The following is a 20541-nucleotide window of genomic DNA, read 5'->3' as shown; positions in this document are numbered from 1 at the left end:
CAGACCGGGGCACGAACCCGTGTCCCCTGCATCGGCAGGCGGACTCTCAACCACTGCGCCACCAGGGAAGCCCCTGGGGAGCTTTTTGAACTCTGCTGCTCAGGTGCATTCCAGATCAACTGAATCAGAATCTTTCCTGGGAGGTTCCCGTGCATCCAGGTTTTGGAAATGCCCCACCTGGGATTCAGATACGCAAAAAGGTTAACAACCAATGCTCACACAAGACCATATGTTGTATCCCTCCGTTTATATGAACCATCCAGAAAAGGCAAATTAAGAGAGACAGACATCAGAATAGTGGTGGTCTGGGGCTGGAAATTAAATGACTTGGGATCTTACTGGGGTGATGGAGATGGTCTATGATGATGGTGGCATAACTCAGTAAATTTACTAAAAAGCTTTGAATTGTCCACTTGAACAAACAAACAAGAACCAATGCTCTGCCAAAAGGCAGGAAACTATTTTGCAACCCTAATAACCCAGGGAATCCAGGTATTGGATCAAAAGCCAACATCAGAAGAAAGACAACCAGATACTGGGCGCTCCTGATAGAACATCCCCCGACCTATGCAATACTCTTGCCAAAACAGCTGAACCGGAGTCAGATCAGACTTCTAGACGCAACCACCAATTACAGGAAAACCAGAAGACAGAGGAACATGTTAAACTATACCACGGGATACAACCATAGGAAACTCTCCAGAAGATAACCTAATTTCTTCAACACATACATTGCAAGGAAAACAAAAGATTAAAAGAGTCGAAAATGCATACTAACCAGCGGCAGAGTTGGGGAAAAACTAATGTATGCATCTTATTTGGATACTACTTCAAACAAACAAATTGAAACCAAATTAGAACTTTTATGAAACAATTGAAAATCTGAATGCTGACTGGGTATTTGGTAATATTAAGGAAATTTTTTTTGAAGTGGGTTATGGTTGTGATAAAAAGAAAAGTCCTGGGCCTTCCCTGGTGGCGCAGTGGTTAAGAATCCACCAGCCAATGCAGGGGACATGGGTTCGAGCCCTGGCCCGGGAAGATTCCACATGCCGTGGAGCAACTAAGCCCGTGTGCCACAACTACTGAGCCTGTGCTCTAGAGCCCACGAGCCACAACTACGGAGCCCACGTGCCACAACTACTGAAGCCCGAGCACCTAACGCCCGTGCTACACAACAAATAGAAGCCACCACAGTGAGAAGCCTGCGCACTGCAACGAACTGTGGCCCCCGCTCGCCGCAACTAGAGAAAGCCCGTGCGCAACAACGAAGACCCAACTCAGCCAAAAATAAAAGAAATAAATAAAATTAAATAAAAATTTTTTTAAAAGACCCAACGCAGCCAAAAATTAATTAATTAATTTTTTTAAAGTCCTTATCTTTTAAAAATAATAAAAAATAATAAAATACTGAGATGTTTATGTATGAAAAGACTTGACAGCTGGTTTTACTTTAAGGTAATCTTGGAAGGTAGAAATTAGGAAGGGTATGGGGACATCCCTGACAGTCCAGTGGTTAAGAATCCATGCTTCCACTTCAGGGGGCACAGGTTCGATCCCTGGTTGAGGAACTAAGATCCCGCATGCCGTGTGGCGCAGCCAAACAAAAAAGAAAAGAAAAAAAAGGGTATGGATGGGACTGGCTTGGCCAGAATTTGGTGGTTGTTGAAGCTGGATGAGGGGTACGTGAGGATTCATCATACTTTTCTGTCTATTTTTGTGTATGTTTGAAATTCTCTATAATAAGAAAGTAAAATAAATAGGTAAATAAGAAAAGGAGAGAGAGGGCCCTCACTTAAGATAGGGTCAAGGAAAGTTTTTTTGTTTTGTTTTGTTTTTCTCGGCCGCACCGCATGCCATGCGGGATCTTAGTTCCCTGAAGAGGGATCGAACCCATGGCCCCTGCATTGGAAACATGGAGTCTTAACCACTGGACCACCAGGGAAGTCCCAAGGAAAGTTTTTTTAGGATGAATAGAGCAGTGATTCTCAACCTTGACTACACAATGGAATTATCTGGAGAGCCTTGCCAAGTGCAATGTCTAGGTCCCACCCACAGAGATTCTGATATAACTGGTCTGGAATGTGGTAATTTAATTCTAATTTGTAGCAGAGTTGAGAGCTTCTGAACCGCAGGAAGAGAACAGTAGCTACCATACACTGGTGCCTACCAGATGCCGGGCACTTGCTATATATACAATGTCACAAATCCTGGTGAAGGCCATTTGTAGGCAGAGAACCTAGGCTCAGAAATGCAAAGGGAAATTACCTAAAGAGCAGAGCTAGAAAATGGGAATTCCCTGGCTATCCAGTGGTTAGGACTCTGTGCTTTCCCTGCAGGGGGCACGGGTTCGATCCCTGGTTGGGGAACTGAGATCCCACAGGCCATGCAGTGAGGCAAACAAACAAACAAACAAACAAAAAACATTCAAAACATTAAAGAAAAAGAGAAAAGAAAATGATCGACGTGGACCCTGGTCTTCCCTGTCCACACACAGAAGGTGGTTTTAGAACCACACAGCCTTCACCCAGGCATTACTCTCTTGCCCACTTATGCAAGATCAGCTGTTCTGATCGCCTACTGTAAATGCAGAATGTTCGTGAAAAATAAATACATCTGGTTTTCTTTAGGCCCCAACTCTCTTGTGCATTTCCAACAAAAGGGATTCCTGTGGGTAGCTTTGAAAATAAGGGCTCTCCTAATTAGCCACTGTCGCGAAAGGAACTGCAGACAGGAGTGGGGCTGTTTTTGCAGCTGCCTGAGGAGAAGCGGCTGCACAGAGGAAACAGCTGTAACGCCCTGTCCCCTTTTTATTCTTGCCGTTGTTATATGTAAATATTCTCTCAAGATGCCTGGACTTCAGTGATTATAGTGTTACCCGGTGGGGTGTAACCTTGATCTCTCAAGGCAATCCTTTCTTAATTGGTTATTCCAGAATTTTATTAAAATTGATGCCTCTGTTTTTGAGGGGATCCAAAGCATCTGGGGAAATGTCCTGCATTTGTCTCTTTACAAATAATGTAAAAATATATAGATAAACTGACTCTGGCAGAATATTTGAAGATTTTTTTCCCCCACTGGTACTTGGGCCGTTCTTGTCTGGATTGTTGACTGACTTTTACTGTGTTTCTATATTGCCCTAACTGGCCAGTGGCTCTGTACCAGGAGAGACTGGGCCAGAATCAGAACTTCCATCCCTGCATCTTTCCTTCAGTCATTTAATAAACACTTATTCATGGCTTTGATGGACGGGCACAAAGTCAGGGTCTGCAAATGCACCTAAAACAAATATCACAAGTTTTTGTTCTTAATTTGATGTGTAACCACGTGTAACCATGTGGCCTGTGCTTGCAGCAACAGTGATGTTATACGAGGCTGACAAAGTGTTCCAGCTAAAACCAAGTAACGATTGTTTTCCCCAATTTACAGGAAAAAAAATTAAATAGATAGACGTCAGTTTTAAAGGTTTTGCCTTTATAAGTTTTTCGTAAAACTCTGGTGCCTGCTACCACTTGTCTATAATAGAATCTGGAGTGACATCATGTGTAATAATAATAACAGCTAACACTTTTATGGTCCTTCCCAAGCACTGTTCCAAGCATATTCTATATATTAACACATTTAATCCTCACAACAACCCTCATAAGGTAGGTACCATTATTATCTCCATTTTACAGATAAGGAAACTGAGGCACTGAAGAAGCAAGTAATTTGCCCAAAGTTCACACAGCTGGGAAGTGTGGAGGCAGGATCATAAGCCTAGGCGGGCTGGCCCGAGTCCCCTCATGTACCCAACCTCACCACACTGAGCACAAAATTATACTTTAAATTATTATATATTTATTATATCACTATTCACAGAGTTCTACAAGCCACACCCAAGAATCCAGGGCTCTGTCCCTGGTGTAGTAGGAACAGCCTGGGTTGGGGGTTCAGAAACGCCTTGTTTGAATCCCAGCTCCATCACCTACATGCTGGGTGACCTTAGGCAATTTCCTAACCTCTCTGAGAGTCAGTTTCATGAGGAAGTCACAGGGCTACAACGAGGAGGGAATGGGCGATTCACATCAAGTGCCTGAGCTAATGCCCAGCCAGATGCCTTTGAACCCAGGTGTCTGACTCCCGGCGATTTTGTTCTCCCATCTATTTATTTGTTGATCCATTTGGCAAACACCAGAGGGAGACAGAGGCTGGTTAGCACCCCAGCTTCCAGATAAACGTTCTTTCCTTTTCCCCTTCTCTCCCTAGAGAGGAGAAATGACCTCCAAATAGAGCCAGATGTGACTGCTCACCACACAGGTGGTAAAATGATCTACAGGGTTTCGGAGCAAGGAGAGATGACCTGTCGTTAAGATACAAGAGCAGTAAGAGAAGCCTCAGGAAAGTTGGCTCTGAGAATAGGCTGGCATTGGACAGGTGAGAGGAAGGCCCCCCCAAGCAGAGAGAATGGGAGAGAGCAAAGGCCCAGCAGTGGGAGGCCTGGGATATATGTAGGTGAAGTTGCACGTGGAGGGTAGCTAGAGAGAGGGCTGAGTGGTAGGATGGGGCCAGACTGAGGAGGCCCCGAATGATAGGAAACAGTTTGGGTCTCGTTCAATAAGCAATGGAAAATCCGTAAGACTTTTGATCAGAAGTCACTTGATCTAAAATGCACTTGTGAGTTTAAATGTTTAAGTTGTGCCTAGCGTTTTTGAAAGATATAAGTTGCAAGGCTGTTGCAACAGCCTGGACCAGGAAGCAGTGAGTCTGGGTAAAACCTAAGGGAAGGGCATCTGTAAGGGGACCGCTCCCTGCACACCATGCCTCCAGACCTGGCGCCACCCCCTCACACCTTGGCCACCAGCCTGCCATCTGCTTCTGCCCCAGCTCTGTCCTTGCCCCTCCTTTGCCCCACGTCCCCAGCCTTTGCCTCACCCCCTGACTCGACTACTCCCTCCTGGTTTAATTCCCGCAGGTCAGTGATCCCAGAGCCAACACTTCTGGCTTGGCCCAGAGTTAAACATCAGTGTTATCACATGCGTGAAGGCCGCCAGGCAGAGGAAGGCTCCCTCAGAGGGAGGTGGGAACAGAAAGACGTGGAGGTAAATCCATAGGATGCAGCAACTGTCTGGATATTGGGGTACAAGGGAAAGTGAGCTGTCAAAGGTGACCCTGAGGTTTCCAGTCCGAGTAGGAGGCTGGTGAGGCACGAATGGAAACGGAACTGGTGTAGGGGAGGACTTTGATTTTGACACGCCAGGGACATGTCCCCAAAATGGAACTGGAACCTGGGGCAGGCTCAGGACTGGAGAGGCAGGCTGGAGTGATGGATGTGACTCCAGCGTAACTACTGAGTGATTTCTGTGCCAGGCACTTGACGTGTATGATCTCTTTTCATCCTCACCACAACCCAAGGGAAGACACTGCTTTCACTTGATCAACGAGGAAACCGAGGCACAGCGAGGCTAAGCGTCTTGTCTGAGGTCACACAACTAGCAGGTGGCAGGGATGGGACTTGAACCCAGGCTCTGACTCTGAGATCATTTCTAAACCAAGAAGTAGTCTGGACCCCCAAAAGCTGGTTCCACGGCCAAGCCAGAGGAGCTGGGTATGGGGCCAGCAGAAGCCCTAGACCAGGGGAGCAAGGTCAGATCTGGGGAAGGAGAAGCCCGGAGAGGGGAATGTGAAACTGCAGGGAGCCCTCCATGCTCATGTCATTTCCTGCCTGCATCCCCAACCTGGTGAGCCGGGAACTATTATTGTCATTTTGCAGATATTGCAATCCAAGGAAATGAGGCTCTGAGACATCAGGTGACTTGCTCAAGGACACACAGTCTATTCCTGGTGGAGCCGGGATTCAAACAGGAGCCTTTTGACTCCAGAGCCTGGCCCGTATCGTCCTGCATCCAGCCTCCTTCACAGTGTCACTCCCCACAGGCACAGGAATCACAGGACTCAGGCTCCCTTCCCCCACCCCGAGGCAGATGGGACAGGACTTGGCCTCACTCCTCCAGAGTTGCTAGTGAGGGGCAAAGTCCAGAGCTGCTCCAGGTCCAGCCTCCCACTGCCCGGCCCCTTCAGCCCCCAGGAGACGTGGCCTACTCCAGGCCACCGCTGAATTTCCTGGGGCTCAAGCCCCTTTCTTCCCCAGAGCTCACTTGGGGACCTATCGTAGAAGGATAAAGAAGAGTGAGAAGAGGTCTTTTCAGGGCAGAAAGGAGTGCTTGGGTTCAGAGAGGTTGGAGGGAGATGGGGGAGGGGTAAGAGAGTAGTTAGAGACCAGCGAAGACTTGGTCTTGGGGAAGGGGGGGGCGGGGGGGGATGGGGACGGAGATAAGATGGGATGGGTGATGGGCAGGAGAGGGGCAGATGGTGATGTAGAGATACAGGGGAGAGAGGTCTGGGAGGCTTCTTTACCTTCAGGGTCCATGACAGCCTGGAGCTGGCCAACTGGTGTGTCCACTGCTCGATCTAGTGTTTGGAGAGGCCGGAGACGGGGCGAGGGGGTGGGGTGGGAGGGGGAGGGGGAGGGGCCGCTCTGACTGACCGGCCCTGCCCTGGTTCTCTGGGGCTCCCTCTGGCCTCCAGGACACTCAGTCACATAACTCAGAAGTCCTCTCCTCTCTGAGCTGCGGCCCTGTTCTCTCCACTCACCCAGCCTCCTTGACCCTGCCCCAGGGTGCGCTCCCTGTGATGGCTGGAGAGCGTTTTTGATGGTGCACTGGGGAAATCCTGCTTCCATTTTTGATCTCAAATACTTCTTTACCTTTTTCTGCGTCTCCATTTCCTTAGATGTAAAATGGGATAATACCAACCTCATGGCTTCAACTGAGAATCACGTGAAAAAACTCTGCGGGTGACACAGAGTAGAAACTCAACAAATAGCCACTTTCCTTCTCTTCCTTCTTCCCAAGGTACTTTAAGGGCCCTGAGCAGATCAGAGCTGGGCTTCTGAAGAAGAAAACCAGGAAACTGCCAGTTATTGTACTGGGACTTCAGGCAAGTTCCTGTCCCAGAAGCGCTGGGGACTCCATTTCTTCATCAGAACCACTTGCTAAAGTCTCTGGAACCACTGATTGCCAAACAGTGGCCTCTTCCCAGCCTTCTCTCATTTCTGCCTCTGCAGCATGTGACCCGGCCAGGACTTGGACTTGGGTGAGGCAAGCAAGGGTCCTGGGGCACAAAACTGAAGAAGGCCTCACTCTCAAGCTCCATTTTGCACCTTACTGCCTTGCTTGCCTCACTCTAGTCCAGGTCAGCTCCTGACAGCCCTTCTCCAAACTATTTCTCCCTTTTTCCCCCCAGATGTCATTTTCGCCTGGTTTCTCTCCTAAAGGCTCTTTTCTGTTTCCTGCAGGTCCTTCTTCCTACAGGCGGCCCTCATACTGTGGTGTCCCCTCAGTGTGGCGGGACTGTTCCTCTTTTCCTCTTGGGCACAAGCTAAACTACATTTCCCAGCCTCCTTTGCGTGGAGGCCACCATATGACTGAATTCTGTCCAATGGTATGTGAGCAAAAGTGATGCATGTCCCTCTAGTCTTCCGGTGATCCTCCCTGGGAATGACAGAGCCACAGGATGGAAGGAGTCTGGTTCCCTGAATGACCTCATGGAAGGTCACCCTCCAAATGCCAACATTAAATTGTTACATAAGCAAGGAAAAAGCTTCTCTTGAGTTCTACCCCTGAGAATTGGGGGTTGTTTGTTACAGCAGTCAGCCTGCCCTGACTAACACACGAAGATTCTCTCCACAGCTCTCTCCTTTTCTCATTCAACACAGTTTATGCATTTATCCACCAATGCCGTTATTTAAATTGCTATCTAACATCAGATGACTCCTTAATCTATAACTCCAGCTCTGACTTCCCTTGCAACTTCCAGACCTCTACTTCTAACACCCCTCTTTGGGAGTTCCCTGGTTGTCGAGTGGCTAGGATTCAGCGTTTTCACTGCTGTGGCCCAGGTTCAATCCCTGGTCAGGGAACTAAGATCCTGCAAAGCGCGCGGTGCAGCCAAAATATAAATAAATACTCATGTTTTCCCCCCAAACTGCTCACCTCTTTGCATTTCCACATAGTGATGTCAGCATCTCCTCCATTTTCCAATATAGAAACTTTAAGAGTCTAACCTCATTCTTCCCCCATCACCTCAACAGTCAATTAGTTCTAAAAATCTTATTCTCTGAATAAATATATTTCAAACCTGACCTCTTCTTTCACCTTAGGCCAGACTCCCACTCTATCTAACTTGAACTATACTAATGCTCCCATCTCAGGTCCCACTGCCTTCAGGCCATGCTCCTGGATGCCAGTTTCATTCAAAGGACAGATCTGACCTTGCCATGGTTTACTTGAAAACCATTGTTTGCTCATTCATTAATCCATTTACCCCTCCATTCAGTAAACACATATTAGGTAGACATGCCAGGCTCTGGCCTCTGGAGCCACAAAGATGACAGGTGGACTTGAAGGGGCTACACCCTAATGAATGGGGGACACCTTCACATGATTACAGTCCAGTTGTTTGAACCGTCACGCAAGGTGCTGTAAGAGTGGAGGAGAAATACTCTATCTGTTTGGGATGGAGGCAGCAAGGGTGGCTTCGCAAAGGCGGTGACATTTGAGCTACATCTTGATGGTTGAGAGGAGTTTGGCGGGAAGTCAAGATGTGTGTGCGGTGGGACAGGACGGGGGTGCTCAGGCTTCTGGCAGAGCGTGCGCAAACGCAGGAGTGAGTATGTGGCCCTTTCCATGGCCGGCGGCGTTGGGGATCTGGGGCATGGTCCAGCTAGGCTGTCCTTAAGCCAATAGCTGGGCAGGCAGATGCTAAGCACCCCAGGAGGCTAAGGCACACAGGCACCCATTGGCAGCTCATTGCTGGGGACATGTAGATGGTCTCCAAAATACCCTGGGTTTTCTGATGGCTAATGGCTCGACCCCCAACCTCCCCAGAACAGGAGCAGAAATACGGATGCAGAGGAAAATGAGGCGTAAATGTCCATTTTCAGAAATGAAATGTCCTCAGAACCATGCTCTGAGGCCCTTTTCCTGTCTGCAAAAGTGAATTACATTAATAGACTTCTCAAGGCCGTCCCCATCCAAATCCTTCTTCCATCTGGAGTTTGCACCGGATGACAAAGCTGTATTTGTAACCGTGATCTTAATGCGTACTTTTTTGTTTGTTTGTTTTGTTTTTTTTTGTTTGTTTTTTGTTTTTTTTGGCTGTACACGGGCCTCTCACTGTTGTGGCCTCTCCCGTCGCGGAGCACAGGCTCCGGACGCGCAGGCTCAGCGGCCATGGCTCACGGGCCCAGCCGCTCCGCGGCATGTGGGATCTTCCCAGACCGGGGCAGGAACCCGTGTCCCCTGCATCGGCAGGCAGACTCTCAACCACTGCGCCACCAGGGAAGCCCTTAATGTGTACTTTTGAAAATAAAATAGAAACATGCATTTTAAAATATAAGATGAAGAATAATACACTGTATATGGTTGTGTGTGAGAGAATCCTGTTATTTAAGAAACTAGAATGTGCTGGTAGCTTTGCAAAAGAAGAAAAATGTTATTTTACTGTCAGGACAAAATTAGTATTTTCAATATTTTATTATTTATTTATTTTGGCCGGGGTGGGGAGTGCAGGTTCGATCCCTGGTCGGGGAACTAAGACCCCTTGTGCCTGTGTGGCACGTCCAAGAAAGAAAAAGAAAAGGCGCCCAGGCTTGCTTGGTGAAGGCTGGATTTCCACCCCAGCTCGCCCAGGCATGGGTGGCAGAACTCTGGGCGGACCCGTGGCCACTTTCCGCCCCTTCTCTCCTCATCCCTCCTCCAAACCCCCATGAACGGACCCACCTGGGGGCCCTCTCCCAGCCTCTGGTGTCCCCTGCAATCCAAACCACCTGGCAGTCACACTCTCATGGAGTCCCGTGGCCTCTCCTTTTGCAGGTCAATGAGTCTGCTCTCATCCACTGCTCCTCTGACTCAACAACTTCCTCTTTGCAAATTTCCTCTTTGCCCTGGGGAAATACCAACGGCCTCTGGTCCATGCGGTGCCCTGGGTTCCGGCCTGGGCTGGTCTCAGAGACAGCAGAGTTGGGTCTTGTCCCCTCCTCTCCATCCCAGAGCCACAGGGATGCCCCTGGTTCTGGAGGCCTGTCACAGCTCACTCTCTCACTGACCCTCCTTGTAGAACGGAAGAGGGGATACAGACAAGCACATTAAACTTGTAACAGCGTCAGCAAGACCTGGGACCCTCGTGTGTGCGTGGGGAGTGCGGGGGGCGGCTTTGAGGAAGGCACATAGCGGCTGAGCTGAAGAGCCACGCTTGGTCACACATGCAGTCTTTCTGTCAAGCCCTTCCACCTCCACCCCATCGCAGCAAAGACGAGGGCGCCTATGTCCTCAGCACCTCCTGAGGGCGGCGTCTCCTCAGCCTCTGCAGCCCTTCCCGGCCCCTCCCTCACCCATCTGTACTCGCCACTGCCCCTCACAAGCATCCCCAAGTCCTCGCCTCTTGCACACAAACTGCATGCATGAGTGGACCCACACAGATGCCGAGACTTCTAAGAACTACATCTGCGCAGAAACTCTTCTCACCTCTGCTCTTGGGAGGAGAAACAGCTCAAGCCTCTGGCTGCCTCGGTCCAGGGTTGGGGGAGAATGTGCTGGCTGGGACCGCGGGCCAGCCCAGGGTCCAGGGGCCGTCTCAGACGCACCGGAGACCACAGCTGGGTGACACCACCAGCCCATGCTCCAGGCTGGCCCAGCACAGAGCACTGGGGCCTGGAGTTAGAGGCAGTTCATGGGCTGGGCCGGTAGGACTGTCCTAATCCGTGGGGCCAAATGTACTTTCCAGAGTAACCCTAAGGTGGGAGTTTGCTGGGTTGCCGTTTCCTTCTTCTTCCCAGACTCTGGTATTCCTGGGAAATCCTCTGAGAAATCGTAAGACAAGGAAGTTTGGCCTTTACGGAGACTCAGCAGCTGGTTTCAAGGACAGAAATGTGGAGAAAATGTGATGGGGAGAAGTAGGGGTTGATGAGGAAAGTTCGTTCATTCAATCTACAAGGGTTCAGTGGGTGTCAGCCCTGATCTACGCGCGGGGTGTGGGTGCTGCGTGGGCTGCTGGCTAGAAGAGCTGAATGAGGATTCAGGGTGAAGATGCTGGGTGAAAATCCAAAGGGTGCTGGGTGAAAATGCTGGGTGATGATGAGGCTGGACGTGATGACAGGAGGGAAGGTGATGGAAGCGGGAACGATTCTGAACTCCAGTCTTATTATTCTCAAACGTTAAGGGGCCTCCACATCTCTCTCTTCTGGCGCATCAGAAGCAGAGGTCTCCGCAGCCTCATCCTTGCTGCCCACCAGTGGCTCTTCCTCCCCCTTTAGGCTGGGGGCTGGCCCAGGCTTTAGCTCCTCCAGCGCCACGGAGCCCTGGCGAGACTTCCGTCTATCAAAGAAAGTGGTAAGTGTGGGCCGCTGGCCAGACCCCTCCCCCTGGGGGACCCCAGCATCATTGTTACCCCCAGACGCTCCCTCTGTTATTGTCGCGGCCTCCTCATGAGACACCTGGGCTACCCCAGCCCACGCATTTGCCACCCCGTTGTGTTTGCCACCCCTGCTTAGCGTCAGTACTCCTGTCTTCCGCTTCTGCCGCTGGCGCCACAGCAGGAGTAGTGCCACGAGGACAATGACCACCAGCAGGGCCACAAGCACAGCTGCCAGCAAGGTGCCATTTGTCCCCCAAACTGAACTTGGGGAGGACCTACTGCTTATGTTTGTGGAGGACGTTGGGCTGGATATTTTTACTCCAGAGATGGGGGTGCCACTGGTCCCCGTGGGGGTCTTCAGAGACGTAGTTGCCATGGTGACAGGAAGTCCACTGGTCTCCTTGGGGGTCTTTAGAGAGCTAGTTTCCATGATGACAGGGGGTCCGCTGGTCACATCGGAGGTCTCCAGAGAGCTAGTTGCTGTGGTGACAGGGGGTCCGCTGGTCCCACTGGAGGTCTCCAGAGGGCTAGTTGCCATGGTTTCACCAGTCGTAGTGTGGAATCCTGTAGATTTCATTACTGGGACAGCGGGTATACTGGTTGCATTAGAGATTTCCAGGGGCATTGAAAATTTTTTGGCCGAATCTTTCTGGGAGATTATTGACTCATTTACAGGAGGGTCCCTGCTGGCAGCAATGGGAGTCCCAGGAGAGGAAACCTCATCGGCCGCATAGGGAGTTGAGGAAGGCGGGAGGATCCATTGCTCAGCGCTGTCATCTGTCTTAGGGACCTCGGTTGTTGCAAAATTAGATGGCACTGAGTTGAATTTTGTGGTCTCATAGACATTTGAGACCAAAGAAACAGAGAACGCTGTGGGTTCCAACTCCTGCAAAGTACTTGTGCCATCCGGAGACTCTGACCTCACGTTTTGGGCCCAGACGCTCCCAAAGAGGAGGAGAAGCAGAATCATTTCCAAAGCAACAGGCATGAGCGGGAGTCGGGACCTGAGGGAGGGGAAGTTGAAGAACTAGAATACACGAGGATCTGCGGGCGGGGGGCAGGACCTGGCCAGGCCCTCCCCTCCTGCCCACTTCCCTGCCAACTGCCAGGCCGAACTCTGCGGTTCAACGGCTTTTTCCACCCTTGCTTTTACTAGTATCAGAAATAACAAGACGCTGGCAGCTCCCCCATCGAATCTATCCCATAGGCCCCCTTGGGCGTTGGCAGCCCCCGCTCCATCAATAGCCACCCCCTCCTGGCCTGCGCTGACCCCTTTCAGCCCCAGTGGCTCCCCATCCTCTTTTCCCATATTATCTATCAAGGTCTTCTCAAGCCAGAGGCACATTCCCAGGTCCACTGAAGCCCCTGCCCCACCAAGTCACACCACTTACCAGCTCAGTGGATAAGGGCACAGGGCTGGGACCAGGCTGCTCCAACTCCTGAAGCTGGGGCAAGACTGGTGGAGGGGCCCCAAGGGGAAAGGAAGTGGCCCTGGCTCCACCCACCACAGCATCCTGCCCCACCCACCCTGCTCCTACGTTGCCGTGTGATGAGAGAGGCATCTCTCACTCTTTCAGGGTCTGAGATGATGACAGGGGCTCTGGGGTCTCAGCTGAAGCAGGTGGGGATGGTGGGCGGGGTCTGGAATGGGGATTCCCGGTTCTCCTCTAGAAAATGGGATGGCAAGCCGTGAAGCTGGGATAGGGATATGTGTCAGAGCAGGGGTGGTGGAAATGCATGCTTGAGAACCAGGGGGTGCAGAGGAGGAGATGGGAGGGGAAGGTGGTTTCCTTTGCCTTTGTGATCCCCAAGCTGTTAGGCCAGCACCCAAGGCTAACACTTCTTCTGCCCCAAGAGCTCCCAGGAAGTACCAGGGCAAGAGGAAGCCCTGGACTCTGGCTGGGGCAGTGGAAGCCTTTGCAGGCTGTGTGAAATCCCTGGTAGGCTCTTGACTTCTCAAGAAGCTTGCGGGGGTAGGTCACTACAATGGCCCCCAGTCGTGGACTGCCTGACTAAATCAAGGTGGTTATTAAGCACTGTATATGCTATGATCTTATTTTGCAGAAGACTAATAAAAATGTGGGAATCTACATGGAAGGCAGTCTGAAAAGGTATTTACTGAGGTATTAACAAGTTTCACTGGGTAGGTATGAGTAGAGAGTTCTTTACTTTCTTCTTTGGGTGTTTGATGTTTTCTTACTTTCCTTTAATTTGTAAGCTTTGACTCTCAGTATGTGTACGGTTTTTTGCCTTTCTTTAAAAAAAAATCAAAACTGAGTTTTATGTTGTAAAAGTAATAATGCATGTACATGATAGATGATTGAAACAGGCCAATGTCAGGGCCTGGGATTGTACCCCACTCACAAGCTAACGAGTTAGTCTGACAAAGACGTGAGACTCCTGGGTCACAGACATAGGAATCCACTACTCATTGCTCAGCAAACAGCAGGAGCGCCATCTGCTTCAGTTCGACTTGCCCCCCTGAGTCCCACAGGGGTGACAACAGGGAGGCTTGCCCCGCAGCTGAGGAACACTGAGCTTGGAGAATTTCCTTCTTTTCGAGTAGGTGGTAAGCAAGCTTGCTCTTTGTCCTGAAGGGAGACATTCTTCATCCCTCAGCGTTACCCACTGCAAACACAACCTTGAGAAATGGCCTGGATGTAGAGCGGCCAGGACCTTGTATTGCTGGCATATCAGCAAGAGTGTGCAGGGAAGCTCGGGGCTGGGGTGGATTGCCTCTCCCACCAGGCAGCAGTGTATAAAGTGAAAAAGCTCCGTACTGACACCACCAGATAGACCCTGGTAACAGGGTATATATGCATATACACATGTATTTTTTATAGTATTAGATTTTATTATACATAATGTTCCTTGCTTTTCTTTTTTTTACTGAACAAAAGGAAGGAAGGAAGGAAGGGAGGAAGGAAGGAAAACATTTCATTGTCAGACATTAGGTTGTTTCAACATTTTGCTGTTGCAAACAGAAAAGTAGGAATAATTGGCTGCAAAGTAATTGGAGGTTAAAAAAATTTTTTTAATTAAAAAGAAAATCAACAAAAATGTTTGTAAGACTGCATATAGGACTTCCCTGGTGGCGCAGTGGTTACGAATCCACCTGTCAGTGCAGGGGACATGGGTTCAAGCCCTGGTCCGGGAAGATCCCACATGCTGCGGAGCAACAAAGCCCATGCGCCACAACTACTAAAGCCCGTGCGCCTAGAGCCCGTGCTCCGCAAGAAGAGAAGCCACCTCAATGAGAAGCCTGCGCACCGCAATGAAGAGTAGGCCCCACTCACCACAACTAGAGAAAGCCCGCGTGCAACAATGAAAACCCAACACAGCCGAAAATAAATTAATTAAATAAATAAAAAAGACTGTATATAGATTCCCAATTTCTCAACCTTTAAAAAAAATCACTGAAGCAAAACACATTATTGACAAAATTGTCATTTCAACCAAATTGCTGCTGACAAAGTTGTACGTTCCCCGGGCTCAATGTCGGGCTCCAGTTCTAGGGAGAGTGGAGAGGATGTGGATGGGTCCAGGCTCTAGCCCAGAGTGCTCAAGAAACAGTCTGACCAGCACAGAGCATAGACCCTGGGGTGGAGGGAGAGATAATGAAAATGTGAACAAGGAGTGGTCACTGCCCTCAAGACATCCCAGAAGAACAATACTTAGAAAACTCTATAGTAGCAGTTGGCCAAGTACAGAAAAAAAGATTCTCTGTGCATGATTCCAGCCATTCCTCACGGCAAGCCCATTTTATAGGTGAGGAAGTCAAGGTACAGAGAGGTTAAGTAATGTGCCCTAGGCATTTAGAATGGGCCAGGCTGGAGTGCCCAGCACATTGCATTCACATAGCACTCACTCTTCACAACAACCCTGTGAGATTCATATCATTACCCTAACTTTACAGGTGAAGAAACTGAGAAAAAACAGTTAAGAGACTTGCTGAGGCTCAGACAACCAGCAAGTGCTAGAGATGAGCTTCAAAACCATGTTGGTCTAAGGGATCATAGCCAAGGATAAGGATCTCCCAGGTAGTACCACAAGCTGATACTTAATAACTATGATGCATTTAGAGACATGCTTGTGTATAAATAATGCAAATAATAGAATACTTGCTACAATAGGGGCAAGATTCAGCCTGAGGGAGTGTCTAAGAAGACTTCAGAGAAGCAATGTCTTAAAAAGCTAAAGGGTATCTGGTCGCTTCTCTTTCTCTTATAGCCTACATCCAATCTGTAAATTCTGCTCTTTCTACCTTCAAAATGGGGCCATGCTTGACAGCCAAATCTTGGCTTCTAAAAACCACTCTCCTTGGAAAGGAACCAAGGCTCTTTGGGAAATGGCTGATTCCAGGGCTGGAGCAGGGAAAGAACAAGATGAACCTGAAGAGGTATCATGTTCCCTGATTTCACACTATACTACAAAACTACAGTAATCAAAATTGTATGGTACTGGCATAAAAACAGACACAGATCAATGGAACAGAATAGAGAGCCCAGAAACAAACCCACACTTATATGGTCAATTAATCTATGACAAACAAGTCAAGAATATACAATAGGGAAAGGACAGCCTCTTCAATAAATGGTGTTGGGAAAACTGTACAACTACATACAAAAGAAACAAACTGGACTACTTTCTCGCACCATATACAAAAGTAAACTCAAAATTGATTAAAGACTTGAATGTAAGACCTGAAACCATAAGGCTCCTGGAAGAAAACATAGGTGATAATCTCCTTGACATTGGTCTTGACAATAACTTTTTAGATTTGACACCAAAAGCAAAAATAATAAGTGGGACTACATCAAACTAGAAAGCTTCTTTTTTTTTTTTTGGTTAAACAAATTTGTTTATTTTATTGATTTATTTTTGGCTCTGTTGGGTCTTCATCGCTGCATACAGGCTTTCTCTAGTTGCGGCGAGTGGGGGCTACTCTTCATTGCAGTTCGTGGGCTTCTCTCATTGTGGAGCACGGGCTCTAGGCACACGGGCTTCAGTAGTTGCGGCTCATGGCTCTAGAGCGCAGGCTGCGTAGTTGTGGCACACTGGCTTAGTTGCTCCGCGGCATGTGGGATCTTCCCGGACCAGGGATCAAACCCATATCCCCCGCACTGGCAGGTGTATTCTCAACCACTGTGCCACCAGGGAAGCCCCCAAACTAGAAAGCTTCTGCACAAAGGAAACCATCAACAAAATGAAAAGGCAACCTACAGAATGGGAGAAAATATTTGCAAATCATATCTGATAAGGAATTAACATCCAAAATATATAAAGAGCTCATACAACTCAATAACAACAAAAAAAATCTGATTTAAAATAGGCAGAGGACCCAAATATACATTTTTTAAAGAAGACATACAGATAGTCAACAGACACATGAAAAGATGTTCAACATCATTAATCAAATCAAAACTGCAATGAGGGGACTTCCCTGGTGGCTCAGTGGTTAAGAATCCGCCTGCCAATGCAGGGGACACGGGTTCGAGCCCTGGTCCGGGAAGATCCCACGTGCCGCGGAGCAACTAAGCCCATCCACCACAACTACTGAGCCTGCGCTCAAGAGCCCATGAGCCACAACTACTGAGCCCATGTGCCTAGAGCTGGTGCTCCACAACAAGAGAAGCCACCGCAATGAGAAGACTGCACACCACAACGAAGAGTAGCCCCCACTTGCTGCAGCTAGAGAAAGCCTGCGTGCAGCAACGAAGACCTAACACAGCCAAAAAAAAAAAGAAAAGAAAAGAAAGGAAAGATATGTGCACCGCTATATTCATTGCAGCATTATTTACAATAACCAAGATATGTAAGCAACCTAAGTGTCATACAATGGAATATTACTCAGCCATAAAAAAAGAATGAAATCTTGCCATTGTGGCAACATGGATGGACCTAGTGGGTATTATGTTTAGTGAAATAAGACAGAGAAAGACAAATAACACATTATTTCACTTATATGTGGAATCTAAAAAACAAAACAAATGAACAAACATAACAAAGCAGAAACAGACTCATAGATACAGAGAACAAATTGGCAGTTGCCAGAGGGGTGGGGGTTGCATGAAATAGGTGAGGGAGATTAAGAGGTACAAACTTCCAGTTACAAAAATCAAAGAGTCATGGGGAATATAGTCAATAACATTGTAATAACTTGGTATGGTATCTAGATTTATCATGTTGACAAATTTTGTATTGTATAGAAATATAAAATCACTATGTTGTGCATCTGGGACTAACAGTGTTGTAGATCAATTATACTTCAATAAATAAATAAGCAGGGGGAAGGAAAGAAGAGCCTGGAACATCTCATTGCATCAAAAAAGTAAGGCAGTGCTCAAAGAATGATGGAAACACGTCAAAGGACAAAGAACCAGCTTGAAGGAGTTCCTGATGGCCAAGGCAGGGACACTTTGAGCATCAGAATGAATAACGGCTGTAATCAACTAAAGCATTGAATAAAAAAAGAACCCGTGAGTTCATACTGATTCTGAAAATGTTAGAGAGTGAAGAAGGAAGGGAGGGGTGGAAGGGAGGAAGGAGTGTAGAGAAAGTTCTTCTACAATTGGAAACCTAACATATAATTGTAGAGGAATGTAGAGTTTAAAAATGACCAATTTACAATCACCATAATAATAATGGATTCAGGTAAGAAGGGATGTTTAAAACCATTGGGTAGAACTTCGCGCTCCCAATGCAGGGGGCCCGGGTTTGATCCCTGGTCAGGGAATGAGATCCCGCATGCCACAGCCAAGACCCGGCGCAGCCAAATTTAAAAAAACAACAACATTGGGTGAAATTGGAGCAGCGAGGTGTGGGGTGCATATAGGATATTTTTTACAGTCTTAAAGTCTTTCCCCACACGCTATGTATTCATCACCAAGGAAAAGCAGCAACTTTATGGTGGAGAAAACTAACAGACACCATCTTAAACCAAGTGATCAAAGTTCACATCACCAATGATGGGGCAACCCAACAAAAGGAGGCTTCAGATATGATATGCACTGAGAAGGAACCAACATCGCTTCTGTCCTAGCAAAAAATGCAAAACAATCTAATCGTTAAGAAATATTAGGCAGATCCAAATTGAAGGACATTTTACAAAACAACTGGCCCATACTCTTCAAAAATGTCCGTGTCAGGAAGAACAAAGAAAGCCTGGGACATTCTTCCACATCTTAAGAGAGTAAAGAGACATGATAATTAAATGCAATATGGGGGGCTTCCCTGGTGGTGCAGTGGTTAAGAATCTGCCTGTCAATGCAGGGGAGCCGGGTTCAAGCACCGCAAGGAAGAGTAGCGCCCGCTCGCCGCAACTAGAGAAAGCCTGCGCACAGCAACAAAGACCCAAAGCAGATAATAAATAAATAAATAAATAAATAAATAAATAAATAAAAGACTTGACCTTAAATAAATAAATAAATAAATAAATAAATGCGACATAGGATCCTGGATTGGAAAAAAAGATGCTATAAAGGACACCATGGGGGTAACTGGCAAAATTCGAATAGACTGTAGAGTAGATAACAGTGTTGAATTAACATTAACTTTCCTGATTTTGATAAGTATGTTATGATTATATTCCTAGTTTGCAGGAAATACATGTTTGAAGAATGTAGGAGTGATGGTGCATAATGCAGCAAGTTCCTCTTAAATGTTTCACACACACAATAATAACAATAAAAAAATTAAAAATTGGAAGAGAAAACGCATATGTGGCAAAATAATATGAAGTGAGGGGGCTCCCAGGTTAATGAACACACAGATGCAGGAGAGATGGGAGGGGCGGGGAGCGTGGAAGCTCCGCCCCTTTTCCCCAGACCTTGCCCTATACGTCTCTTCCATCTCACTGTTCCTGCGTTATATACTTTTATAACAAACCAGTAATCTAATATATCTTAACATTTTCCTGAGCCACCATTTCCCTCTATTTATTTAGCACCTGACCTGATACTTGAGAAGCACTCAACTTTGAAATGAAAAAGCAAGAATGCATATCTTGCAAATCTCAAATCTCTCCTCAGGTGCTCATAAAAGAAGAGAAAGAAAGGTTTCTAGTTAGTGGTCTTTAACAAAAACGCTGAATGGGGTCATATATTTCCCCAAAGTCAGGAACAAAGAGGACCCAGACAAAGCTTCTGAGAACTACAGAGTTTTAAAGATGTATCCAGGGCTTCCCTGGTGGAGCAGTGGTTGAGAGTCTGCCTGCCGATGCAGGGGACATGGGTTCGTGCCCCGGTCTGGGAAGATCCCACATGCCACGGAGTGGCTAGGCCCATGAGCCATGGCCGCTGAGCCTGCGCGTCCGGAGCCTGTGCTCCGCAACGGGAGAAGCCACAACAGTGAGAGGCCCGCATACCGCAAAAAAATAAATAAATAAAAATAAATAAATAAATAAAAATATAGATGTATCCAGATGCCGTACTGAAAATGTAACTCCATCACCCGTCTATTATGTGCTCGGGCATCTAACTAAAGGGCATGTTTCTTTTTAAAAAAATGGTGAAGCCATGTGAAGGGTCTATGGGTATTAACTGTATTGTTCTTGTGAATTTTCTGTGTTTGAAATTTTTCAAAATAAAGGAACATACTGGGAATTCCCTGGCGGTCCAGTGGTTAGGACTCTGCACTTGCACTGCCAAGGGCGCGGGTTCCATCCCTGGTCAGGGAACTGAGATCCCACAAGCTGTGAGGCGGGGCCAAAAAATATATATATATTAAAAAATAAAAAGATCCAGAATCTGACTACTCTTCCCCACCTTCACTGCTGTCCCCCTGCCCTGCCTGTCTTTCCTCACCTGCTTCGGGCTCTTAGCCACAAAGCAGCCAGTGGGACCCAGATCAAACATCTGATCCCATCTGGGCCCTGCTCTGAACCCTGAGACAGCTTCCATCCCACTCAGAGCCCAAGTCCTCAAAATGGACCACAAGACCATGCCCAGTCTGACCCACCCTCCCCTCCTGTCCTCATTCTCTCTGCTCCTGCCACCCAGGCCTCCATCTCATCCCCAGGGAATCCGAGCCCTGGGGGCTTTGTGCTGTCTGTGGCCTGGAAGGCTCTTCACCCAGATAGCTAAATGG

The 20541-nt window shown here is 47.9% G+C and overlaps 2 protein-coding genes across 2 annotated transcripts in view; both read right to left on the bottom strand.

The window, feature by feature from the left end:
• Positions 1-6453, bottom strand: part of QPRT (quinolinate phosphoribosyltransferase) — a 13212-nt gene extending 6759 nt beyond the window's left edge. The window contains exon 1 of the mRNA XM_024123725.1: positions 6397-6453. Coding sequence (XP_023979493.1) covers positions 6397-6409 — 13 coding nt within the window. The 5' untranslated portion in view covers positions 6410-6453. The remainder of the gene's footprint in view (positions 1-6396) is intronic.
• Positions 6454-11254: 4801 nt separating this feature from the next.
• On the bottom strand, positions 11255-12967 carry SPN (sialophorin). The gene is made up of 2 exons (XM_007107449.3): positions 12846-12967; positions 11255-12458 (listed from the first exon to the last, which is right to left on the bottom strand). Exons 1-2 carry the CDS (start codon positions 12965-12967, stop codon positions 11255-11257), a joined length of 1326 nt encoding a protein of 441 aa, XP_007107511.2.
• Between the last annotated feature and the right edge of the window lie 7574 nt (positions 12968-20541).

Source organism: Physeter macrocephalus, unplaced genomic scaffold (assembly GCF_002837175.3).
Source record: "Physeter macrocephalus isolate SW-GA unplaced genomic scaffold, ASM283717v5 random_33, whole genome shotgun sequence".
Taxonomy (NCBI): Eukaryota; Metazoa; Chordata; class Mammalia; order Artiodactyla; family Physeteridae; genus Physeter; species Physeter macrocephalus.
The sequence above is the reverse complement of the archived record's forward strand: the minus strand, read 5'-3'. Positions and strand labels throughout refer to the sequence as shown.

What these genes read in the sequence shown, in the direction of transcription:
- SPN (XM_007107449.3), bottom strand. Translation starts at nt 12,967, where the DNA reads ATGCTGTGGTGGGTGGAGCCAGGGCCACTTCCTTTCCCCTTGGGGCCC. An exon ending in TGCCCTTATCCACTGAGCTG is followed by an intron (nt 12,459 to 12,845) that starts GTAAGTGGTGTG and finishes CCCCTCCCTCAG; the next exon opens with GTCCCGACTCCCGCTCATGC.